We start from the raw sequence: 12,351 nt of genomic DNA on the forward strand, positions 1-12,351 counted from the left end.
TTAATGTCGAGACAAAGTTCAACAGAACTTTGAACTTTTTGTCGTTTGTCTTTTAATTGGTTGTCCTTTTTCCACATACAGTACATCCAGTTTGACAGGATTCTATTTGATTTGGACTTTCCAATACAACTATGGTTCACTTCAGTTCACAGATGGCTAAAATAACTCAAGTTATTCTACTGATAAAAATCTGGTTAATATCAGATGATCAAGACTAATTAACTCACATATGTTTTAAAGCTTTCAAAGACAAAACCAAGTGTAATATTTTCTCAGCAGTGCTAACAAAACCAATGATGGCAAGAAGCACACAGTTAATGACTTCAAATACATGACAATATGATTGAGGGTTTCCATGGAAAGGAGGTTGAGTCCCAGACTCAGTTCCAATCTAATTGTTTGATACTTTAAAAGCCCAGGAGGGAGAGGAATTATTTATGTACTTAGCACATTTATCTTTCTACACATTCAAAATACTATGTAAAGAGTATGCAATTACTACAATATATTTTATCATATGTGGATTTTCTACATGGTTTTTAATCCTTCTATCAAATACTAATAGAAATACTAACCCTACTAAAAGTCTATTTTCAAACACTGAATGTGGTTTTTTTGTTGACTTTTTACAGTATTGTTTCCAGCAGGGCAAAGTTGGCAAGTTCACAGGAACACACGTTCAGGATTGTGTCTAAGCTACTTCCCCATGAATAGTGCTACTCGCTGCCAATCAGATCAACTTTTTACTGTGATGTTACTGGCAAATATTGCCTACAAAGCTTAGGTAACTCAATTTATTTCAAACACTACTTCAAATGGTAAAAGCAACTGGACAATAAAACCATGAAGCCAACCCTACAGAAGACTCCAACACTACAGAATATTCCAACTTTTCAGAGTACTATCAAAATACAATAAATGAAAAAGGAAAGATAATTTCTTCTTCAGTTCAGTACCATTTCCTATATAACAGTACTTCATCAAAAGTAGGTACATTCTTTTATTTGGAATTGTTTCCACTGAACATAATTACAGCCTTTCAGATGGAGGTGATTCCACAGTTGCTGTAGCATCTGCAGACAGATTAAGATCTAGGAAGGAACCTTACATTACAGCTAATAAACTTATTTTTTTTAATTCTGCATTAGGTTTTTTTTCCTTTTTAAAAACAAACAATCAATGATTCTGGGATGTATCTTAGTGAAAAAACTAACTAGACCATTTATGGGTGTGGCAGGATTTCTCCTTGTCTCACCCCCATGCATATTACTGATCCATAATCTGTTTGCTCTTGTTTTTACTACTCAGCCACTCAAATCATTTAAGATATGCTACAGCCAGCACTTGTTTTTGTTAGAGACAAAGTATCAGTACACTGTGTCATTTCCTTATTCAGAGGCTCTAGAATACATGCAAATAGTAAGAGCCATTTTTGATTTTAGTGCAGACACAGGCCAGATTGAAGTCAAATAACCAGAAGATGCAGCAGAGTGCAGCTTATTTTATGACCCCAAAATCTGTGCATTCAAAACCCTATAATGCTTATTCCTCAGAAATAAAAATTCGTAACTGGCTAGGCTATTCTATTTGATAGAATATCAAACCTGTAACAAATTAGAACAGGCTGCCCATATTGCATTTAGTCCATCAGGTTTATGGAGATGACTAAAGACCTCAGAACTATCACATGAACTGCTATAAATTCTTAGGAGTTAACAGAAGGGTATATGCCTTTTTTCCAAGAATGAATTTTAGACTTCCTAGAAAGCACAGTATAGAACAGCTAAACCCCTGAAATTAAAAGGATTCTTACTAACAAAGGCAGATTTAAAGCTGCTTCTGGGTGTATCAAGGGGTATTGCACATGGTCCCTCTAGAGAGTTAGAGCCTACACCAATTAGGTACTGAAGGGACAAATAAAACTACCTCACAAAACACAGACTTAGACAAAATTTAATTTTTGCCAAAGCACCAGAATTGGTGTAGGTGCTGCCAATCAAAGCACGACATCACTGTCAACTACTGCCACCACACCACACACGATTTTGCAATTTACATATTAAGTGTCCTGCATTTCATCCATATTGGAATTCATTCTAATGCTTCCCCCATTGCAAAAGTAATATTTACCACAATTCCAAATGCATTAGTTATCTGGCTCAGCTTTTACAACCAAGTCTTCAGTATAAGTTTAGTGCAGGCTAGCTGCCCCTACTCCTCAAAAGCCACTTGTAGTAGAAACTATTTCAGTATGTGCTTTAACACCACTGAACATGTGATTTTAAAAACTACACTTCACAGGAAAATTTTGGTAAGAAGCTAACAGCTACAACAGATTGAAACTCATATGGAAGAGACATACCACTCCATCTGCAATCTTCCAGTCCGCACAACTTTCATATTTTTGCAGCTGTTTTTCAAACAATTGTGCTATGGCTCGATGGACAAGTTCATACTGCTCCTAGAGTAGATTACCAGATAAAAATTAATGTATGAGATCCTTAACAAGAATGCTGGTATATTATTATATGATAAAGATTAATTTTAAAACAAACTGTACCTTCGTCTGCACTGCAGAATGCCTTTGTGTCCTCATTTCCTGTATCAAATTAAATACATTGAATTCTTCAGGTATTTTCTGAAATATACAAGAATGCAGTTACACTCACATAACTGTTCAACAGAACAGCGATACAAAAGCTATCAGACATCCAAAAGTATGTCTAACTTTTGCAGGTAAAGCAAATCTGTTCTCTTCACATTGCAGCTTTTCAATTTAAAAAAAATCCTCTCCAAAACTGATCTTAAACATTTGATTTAGACCAGATGAGAGCATTTCAACTATTTGAAAATGAGACATCCGATGAATGCAACACTGATGATTCATAACCTAAAACCTCCAGAATGAAGTTATCCCTGTGTATTTGAAATACTAAGCTTTAGAAGCTGCAAGATTAAGCAGACATTGCAAAAACTGAATTCAAAATAATTTTATATTGAAATAGACATTAAAAAATATTTAGAATTCACAGTGACTTTTTCTAGATAAAAACTTGCTGACAGAGGAAAGGAAGTTCATAATAAAGTATGAATGCAATGAAGCTTAAGATCCAGGCTCTCAGAGTCCCAGAACATATTAAATGTGTCATGATTTTAGAATATTTGGGAGCTCAATCACTGTTATCAAGTGACAGCATGCCACAAAATATCTTCTTTTAAGATTCCTTACCCCAGCTTTCAGCAAATTCCATGTATAATCTATGGCACAGATGGCTCCTGTTCTTCCACACCCTGCACTATGAACATAAACAGTTAGCTGTGCTAGAAACTATTTAAAAAAAAAACACTATAGGCTTTATAGTTCCAGAGTCCACCTGAAAAAAAATACATCAAGATCACTCAACTATCACATTAACTTCACTTGACCTGACATTATAGCATCTCAAATATATAAAAACTAGCAGAGCAAAATGCAAAATAGAGCACTGAAGTATTTAATGCAAGCTTTTCAACATCAACTGGAACTGCAGTCTTGAAAGACACCTCAATACTGCTATTTTTCTTTCATTACACTATTCCTAGTGCTTCATTGGGAACACCACTGCTTCAAACTTGCACAAAATCCCTGCTGTTATCAACAGATATGCTAAATAGCAGAATAGCATATGCTTAAAGACCTCCCACATTTTTCTTACATAGTATCATATCTGTATTTTCTGCTTTTATCTAAAAAATAAAGAAATCTGAAAGCTATAAAAAATGACTAATGATCACACTTATTCTTCCTATTAGTACTAATTTCTATTTTACACATAAAGAATTATAATGCATGCATATTTATTGCATTATAATTATACTGTTGTGAAGAACCAACCTTCACAACTGTACTGACATTCAAGAGAAACAGGCCAAAGTGAAATTGATTTCAGTGTTAAGTAAGGTTTTTGAGGTTTAAGACCTCAATTACTTAGAGTGGTAAGTTAAAACACAATGCAGCTAAAGACATTAGTGCTATGTAGTTTTTCCTAACAAGAATTGAGCCTTAACTCACATATCTGATTTACAACGATCTTCAAAGTCTCTTTTGTCCTAATGAGGATTTCAATGGCTTAAGAACCACAAATCAGTTTCCCTTGCAAATACTGTCTTCGGACTGATACTGTCTTAAACTGAAGTAGAAGCAAAATTTCACTGTAATCTGCAAGTTTTGACATGAGGAAATGCTGCTTCTTTGAAAACTAAAATAAAGAAATTCTGATTGATATTCAAACTAGTGCATCTCATACCAAAAACCTAGACTAGAAAAACAATTAAAATTTATATAAAACTAAAAAATAAATATATTTAATACCTGCAGTGTATGCAAATTGGCACATCTTCATGTTCCTGGTATTCTCTCATCAAGCTGATCATGTCCAGAATAGAATCAAAAGATGAAGGGACATCATGGTCAGGCCAGTTAACATAATGAAACTGATAGACACTACGAGTCTCCTAAGGGAGAGGGAGGGAGAAAGGTATTAATGACAATTCATATTTGAGGAGCTTGTATGAAATAATTAGTTATAGGAACCATCACTTTTTGCATGATTAGGCAAAGCTGTTTATTACATTTAAAGAAAAATAATCTACAGCTTATACCACTTAGAAAAACAAAAGGGAAATTTTTAAGTACTATTTTGAATGCATAGAAGCAAATGCTATGTATTTTCATGTATTGAAATTTATCGTATTTTCAGTTGGTGTAAACAGTGAAATTCTCCTAGAGTGACAAAAGCTTTCCAGTTATTGACATATGCTACTAAGACCATCGCTCATCTTTGGCAAACCAAGATCATACATAAAAGACAAGAGTGTCACTGTTCTTTCTTATGTACTAAGCTTTTACCATCACTTCTGAACTACAGTCAGCAGCTATAAAAGTGAAGATGTTTTCCTGAGTTTTCTCAATTGTATCATATTGCAATCTTTTGAGCAACCACTAAAAGTTGAGACCAGAAGTGATTGTGTACTTACATTTTGAAATTCAAGTAATAATGTTCTAATGAAGTAATCTGTTCTTGCTTGCTCAGCTTCCTACATGTGAGAAAACAGTAATGAATTGGAAAGTCAATACGCAGCATACAGGACATAACTAAAAACTCACATCTTTTTTTTTTTTAAATTTACTGGTTTTGTATCTACAATTTCCCAAAAAGCTGGGCAAAAAATTTTTAATCTTTTAAACCAGCAGCAACTTAGCTCCTACACAAGAGACATGTGAAAGATGTTATTTTTACTTAAAGTAACAATGTGAGCTTTCAAACCAGTGTCTAGCTTTGTCCCAATGCCACCAATACACCTTTGAACAGTATTTCAATGTACTTCTTTTTCTTTATTTCTCCACACATTTATTTAATTTACAGATTGTCTCCCACAGCCATCCTTCTCTAGCACTTCTGCTATATAAACTTCAGCCTTTTACCACTCGATTATATGACATCACCTCTAATTTCTTCCCTTTCTACTATTTTCAATTAAGGGTTCATCTGAGTGGATAATTGTAATTATCTTGGTTGCAGCCAAAAAGCACAGCATTGTAAGTATATGTTTTCCTGACAAGATGAACTTGAAGTGTACTTAACTCTTAGACTATTTTGTACTTTATTCTGTAGACTATTTCAAAGTAGGATTACTTGAATAGCTCAATGAACAGCCATGCTAGCTCTTTCTGAACACCTTATAGCACTTCAGCAAGAAAATCAGAGCAATTCCTTTCCAAGGCTATGTAACTTTGAGTCAAGGAAAAAAAAACCCACAACCAAAAAAACCCAAAACCCCAGCCCCAAAAAACAGTTTTGAAAATTGGAATGGATCAATTCCACTGTTTTAGAATGTGTGGATAACTAAGGCCGATCATGAACTCCAGCATAAAAAGTTCACAGTAAGATCACCTTTACTGATGATAGTTATACTCAACATTTTAATGCCAGGCTTCATTTATGTCCTAATAGTAACTCGTAGAACGTAATAGAACCTGATCAAATTCCCAGCTGTCAAGGTTAAAATAAGGACAAAAGGACGTGGTTTGTTCCAACAACAAATGATGTTCATATTAGAAAGAGTAGGAGACAAAAACCAAAAGCCAAACAGAATGCTTGGCAAATTCATCATCTACTGCTCTATGAATATTGGTAATCCAGGGGCAACATCCAATTAAAGAAGTTCTGATAATCCTTCACTAGAAGATGACAACAAGAAGCACCATCACCCTATCAATGGCTTAATTTCTATTCTCTTCCCTTAATTAATTAGGCTATCATTGAACACAATGTGACAGGCTGGACATCATCTAGAAGTGAAGGCTTTGTGATCACAAGTACAAGAGCCAGACATTGGACAAAAAGGCCACAATGTGTGGGAAGGAATAAAGATACATAAACATCTGTGTACAAAGGTAACCAATCACCATCCCACATGTTAATCATGTTGATTTTGGTGGCTGTGCTCCTCCAATCCTCACCTATTCCCTGAAAATTTCAATTAATGAAGTGAATTTCTGCTATATAAGCAGTCCCCTTTTGAGAAGTAGCGATTGCACCGTAACTTCTTTTACTAATTTTGACAGATGACAGATGACAAAAGCCCACTGGGGTACACTCCTGTGAGTCACTGAGATGATGGGTACCAAAAGAATGATTAGCTTCATTTGATGTAGATGTCTACAGTCCCTCTTCCTGCCAGAAATTCTGAAGTTACCATTTACAAGCAAGTATCAAAACTGAAAGAGGCTTTAGCAGTTACGGCTCAGAGATTAGAACCACCAATAATGCTGACACAACCTGCAATGGAAACATTCAAGTTTCCTCAGTAGCTTAATTAACAGTTAACCAAAGAGAATCCTCCAGGAAAAAATTTACTTTCATTTCTCATGTACATCCAGAATGTACGAATTGAGATCAGACAGAAACAACTGCCTGAATTATTTAATTTCTTGAGTATAGTACAGACATTCAAAATTACATGACAAAAGTAAAGAAGTGATACATAAAACGATATAAGACCAAGCACATGGGTGCCTTTTTAACAAAAATTTGAAAATATAAAAAAAAATTGTGGAGGGTTCAAAACACCACACAGCTCAGATACACACGTTATTTTCCATTGAATTCCTTTAGGAGTCTTTGTGTAAAATTTGGTACTGAACAATTAAAAAAAGCATTTGTTTTGTAATACAGACTGCTGAGCAAGTATATTAAGTTACAAAAGCATTAAATCCTTTAAAATTATCAAGCTTTATACTTACACAAGAAACACGAAACGGTCCAAATGTTACAGCTGCTTCTCCATACAGGGGCCAGTAACGTTCACATTTTTTCTGTTGAAGCAAATAATCCTAATTTAATTCATCTGTACCACTGAAAGATGATTCACAGCAGCAGAGAAGACAAAATTATAATCTCAAATGTCTTAGTCCTTCTCCAACACTATACCTTTCCTTAATATCTGCCTATTGGCTCTTTGCTGGACATTTTTAAAGATAGTACAATGTCTTTTCTTTTAGATACTGGAAGAAAAACAAAACCAAAAATAGATGCTTATATATGTAGAAGCACACATCATACAAGGGGAAGCACTGACAGTTAATTTAGTTTTTGTGAAGGCCTGAAGTTCACAGTTCTGGGCTTTTTTCCTTCTCAGGTCATAAGAATATAGCAGAGAGATTTAAAAAATAGATTGTTTTTGCAGCTGTATCAATTGACAGGAAATTCTGAAAGACTCAGGATTCTATCCCACAAAGAGCACATTTTTTTTCCACAGTGACATGACCAGAAATAGACAATTGGTACAGTCCTGTATGCAAACACCTATGTTTTACTGCAGATTTGCAGTTCTGGATATGGCACAAGAAGTTTCACAGGTATTGGCATACTGCCCTGCATAGGAAAAGCTCATCTAATTTTGCATTTAGTGTACATACCCTTCCCATTTCAAATTCTCGACAGGCCATTACAATTATCTGAAAAAGAAAAAAAGATGCTCAAGTTTAGTTGGTTTTGAATCAAGTACTCACTAACAATTTATTGCCAATTCACTAATAATCTATTGGGTAGATATCAATACTTCTTAATTGTTTACTGCTGAAGAGCCTAATTAATACTGTTTTCCTACCAGTGTTTTCCTTTAATTTTATTTAAAAATAAATCTAAGTTTTATCCTGCACAAAATAATCTACAACACTAATACAACATTTTAAGGCTATTTAATTTGATTTCAATGTAATCCTGAACCTTACTTACTCAGCCTGACTGTAAAGTCTGAAACAAATCATAAAAATACATAACCATTCACCAGCTGGTAAAAAAAATACCTACATTTGCTTAAAATAGGCACAAAAACCTGTTTTAAAAATAAGGCTCAAACTCTGTAGGTGAAGCTATTCCACAGAATCAGACTGGTTTGGGTTGGAATCATCTAGTTTCAATACTCCTGCCATGGTCAGAGATATCTCCCACTAGATCATTCAACCTGGCCTTGAAGACTTCCAGGGAGGAGCCTTCACAGCTCCCCTGGGCAACCTGTTCCCTCACCACCATCAAAAATTTCTTCCAAAAATCCAGTCTAAATCCAACAAAATCTCTTTCAGTTTGAAACCACTACCCCTTGTCCTATCACCACATGCCCCTGTAACAAGTCCTTATAGGCCCCCTTCAGATACTGGAAGGCCACCATAAGGTCTCTCTGGAGCCGCCTTCTCTCCAGGTTGAACAACCCCAGCTATCAGTCTGTCTTCATAGGAGAGCTGCTCAAACCCTCTGATCATCTTCATGGCCCTTCTCTGGAGTCACTCCAACACCTCCATGTCCTTCTTGTGTTGGGGGCTCCAGAACTGGACACAGTGCTCAAGGTGAGGTACTACAATAGTGGGACAGAGAGGGATAATCGCTTCCCACCACCTGCTGGTCCTTCTACTTTGATATAGTCCAGGATATGGTTTGGTTCCCAGGCAGTAAGCACACATTCCAACCCATGCTGAGCTTTTCATCAACCAACACTCTCAAGTCCTTCTCTTCAGGGCTGCTCTCAATCCATTCTCTGCTTGTAATTGTGCTTGGGATTATCCTGACCCAGGTGCAGGACCTTGCCCTTGGCCTTACTGAACTTCACCTGGTTTGCCCAGGGCCACCTCTCCAGCCTGTCAAGATCCCTCTGGATGGCCTCTCTTCCCTCCAGAGTGTCACCTACACCACACAGCTTGGTGTCACCAGCAAACTTCCTGAGGGTGAACTCAATTCCACTGTTTCCCCCTTCCAGTCAGTAGAGACTTCACCATATCCTATTTTAACAGTACTTTAAAGTTAACTCCTAATAATAGCTTTTTAAACAGTTGTAGAATATATAAACCCACAAGTAATCAAAAAATAGCATAAATAGAAAGGTAGGCTTTTTTGTTTGTTTCACATGCTGCTTCTGTATCTGGTTTTGTTTATTCACATTAAGTCAGTCATAAGGTATCCTACAGGACAGGTGTAACCAAGCAGCAAGCTATTCATAAATATGCATGATTTCACATTAATTCAGTAAAATTATTACTTTGAATTTACATTATAAATTGAATAAATAATGCTAATGGTATATAGAATGCTATTTCAATGACTATAACAAGATTTGAGAATTAAATGGACTAAATCACTGGCAACATTTTTGATACTAGGAGCCAGCTCAGGCAAAAGATTCACAATCACTGTGCCAGGAAATAAGGTAATACCTAAGTCTGGTTCTTCAGTAGGTACTTACAGCAACATTGTATTCCCATATCATCCTCCAGAAGTCTATTACTGTATTTGCTAAGGGTCCTTGGGTAGCAACATATGCTTTTGGCCCATGTACTCCCTAGGATTGTACAAATGAACAGTTAATATTTATTTTAAAAAACTACTTGCACTGGGGAAAAAAAGGCTTTAGGTTATAATCCTGTAAAATTAGAATATTTCCTTTTTGGTACAACAGGAAGGAAAAATATGAAATATGAGTCTTATTTACATTAGTGGGAGTTTTGCTGGTGATTTCAAGAGAGACCAAGACTATACCTGCTACTGTGCTGCCTGAGACTGTAACAGAAAACATTAAGTTTCTGTATGTTCAGATTCTGAAGATTCCCTTTAAATTCAGATTTTCTTTGTTACTCAAACATTTCATGATGAAAATTTGAAAATCTTTCTGCTAAAAACAATTCCCTTGAACAAGTTTAAATTCCCTCCAGTTATACTACATTTTAGAAATCCAAAATTTTAAAATTTGTTTTCTGTAAAGCTTGAAGACATTTACATTCAGCTTTTCAACCCAAATATTCCTGGGTTGAGATCTATAGGAACACCTGCTTCTGAATATGCATTACAGTATTTCAGCAGTATCAGAATAGGGCTACAAGGAAAGCCCAAGATACTCACTGTTTGAAATATATTTAATGGGCTTTTAGCCAAAGTCTGGCTTCCCTTTAAGAACTTTAAGATAAAGTATTTTGTATTATAATTACACTTAGGTTAATAGTAAACTTTAAAAACTGCTTCATAAATAGCATGATGTTTGCAAGTTTATTCAGGCCATATTAAAATAAAATCTTCCCTCAAATTTTTAAAATTCTTACCTCTGGTTATTAATACAAAACTGCTCTGATATGAAATAAAAGCTTGAAAATAAATTTAAGAACTGTTAAGATAGTAATACACACCTTAATAAAGTTTGCATTGATGTAGTCTGAGTCTTGTGGAGGTGTTTTTAAGGTCAGTTTAACTCGGCTATGATCAACTAAAAGAAGAACACACAAAAATTAATATGCAAGATGAAATATAATGGATATGGTACATAACATATGTAGAGAAGAAATTGAGCATTAAAGAATGTTTGCCAAAGACAAGGCACACAAGCAAGTTAGTTAATTTATGAGTAAACCAGCTCAGGTAGGGATAAGCAAAGTAGCTCCTAATTCTTTGTGCTTCTGAGGCCCAAGTTTACATAGAGTAACAACTGCTGGAATTCCAAGAGTGGTTAATTACAAAGAGGAAAAGTTCTACTGATCAGAAGTAATCAAAATCATACTTATACAATACAAACACTGCATATGATGGTCAGAATTGCAGGCACATTTACAGAAAGCAGAAAGAATAAAAAAACAGTGCCCAGTTAAAGCTGCTGGCAGGTGTGCAGCCTCTGCCAAGGACTCCAGCAAGTATTACATGAAACATGCACTGGGGTTTATTGCTTAGGCACAGACTGACTTCTATCCCCTGACACTGGGCTGAGGCATTTTCCTGGGGCACTTCTAAACTAGAAGCAGCAGATTCCTTCATTTAGGGGAGGTTTGACATTTCAAGTTTCTGCCTCAAGCATTACTGTCTCAGAGAAAGCTTCTTACAAAAAACAGCAGATCTTTGGAGACCAAAATCCTCAGCAGTCTTAAAAATAGCCTTTATTACTTGATGACAGAATAAACTAAACATCTTGGAATTCTTATTGGCATTGAAAAAAATTAAGACTAAGAATCATCAGCTTGTTACAGTAAGAAGGAAGATAGAGGTGTATGGAAGGTTCACTAGTCCATCCAGCTGTTACAGATTTGAACATTTTGTAGCTATCACATACAAACTATCCCTACCATAGAGGCTGTTTAGTTGGAAATCCAGATTAAAAAAAAAAAAAATCTTCCAAATTGTGAACAGAAATATCTGCAGAAACAGCATATGCTTGAACATCTATTATTTTCTGCTCCCAGGGTCCATTCTTCAACTATAGGACAGCTAATTTTATTAGAGCTAAATTCAAGAAAAACTATGAAGAACAATTCTATTTAAAAAGAGAAAGTATGGCTGGTGCAGGTCTTTTTCTTGTCAGAACATTACTGGTAATAAAACAGGGAACCATGCCCACAAAAAGTGCATGCTGAGTTATTTCTATCCAAAAAGCTCTTCCAAAAATCTTCCAAAATACTTGTCTCCAAGATGGTGAAAATTTCTGCCAAACTCCCGATAACATGCAAAAAAAAAATAATGGTTGTTCTACTATGTAATGCTTGCTAAAAAAGCACAAGTGTAGATCACAGCCCTAAAGACAATGCAGTCTCATAAAGGCCTAGAGAAACCCTTAAAACATATCACACTGGATTACACTCTCATACAACTCATGTAGAAGCAAGAATAGTTGCTAAGCATGCAATGGTGTCACAAACTTAATACTAAAACTACTTTTAAAGGGTGGATCAGACTAATTAAAGTGGCAGGCTATTGAAGGCTCCTTTCTTCCCAGAAGAGCAGGTCTAGAATTCTAGAACAATTTCCAAACATCATTTCCAGCCTGCTTGTATCGTTCAGCTCT

At 35.5% G+C, this 12,351-nt stretch overlaps 1 protein-coding gene across 1 annotated transcript in view; it reads right to left on the bottom strand.

The window, feature by feature from the left end:
• The window catches only part of PTPN12 (protein tyrosine phosphatase non-receptor type 12), a 69,213-nt gene that overhangs the window by 25,591 nt on the left and 31,271 nt on the right, over positions 1-12,351 (bottom strand). The window contains exons 3-11 of the mRNA XM_030464557.1: positions 10,712-10,788; positions 9,778-9,873; positions 7,961-7,999; positions 7,286-7,357; positions 5,017-5,076; positions 4,352-4,494; positions 3,230-3,296; positions 2,561-2,638; positions 2,363-2,461 (exon numbers count right to left, since the gene is read on the bottom strand). Of these exons, the coding sequence (XP_030320417.1) occupies positions 2,363-2,461; positions 2,561-2,638; positions 3,230-3,296; positions 4,352-4,494; positions 5,017-5,076; positions 7,286-7,357; positions 7,961-7,999; positions 9,778-9,873; positions 10,712-10,788 (731 nt within the window). The remainder of the gene's footprint in view (positions 1-2,362; positions 2,462-2,560; positions 2,639-3,229; positions 3,297-4,351; positions 4,495-5,016; positions 5,077-7,285; positions 7,358-7,960; positions 8,000-9,777; positions 9,874-10,711; positions 10,789-12,351) is intronic.

Source organism: Calypte anna, chromosome 1 (genome assembly GCF_003957555.1).
Source record: "Calypte anna isolate BGI_N300 chromosome 1, bCalAnn1_v1.p, whole genome shotgun sequence".
NCBI classification, from domain to species: Eukaryota; Metazoa; Chordata; class Aves; order Apodiformes; family Trochilidae; genus Calypte; species Calypte anna.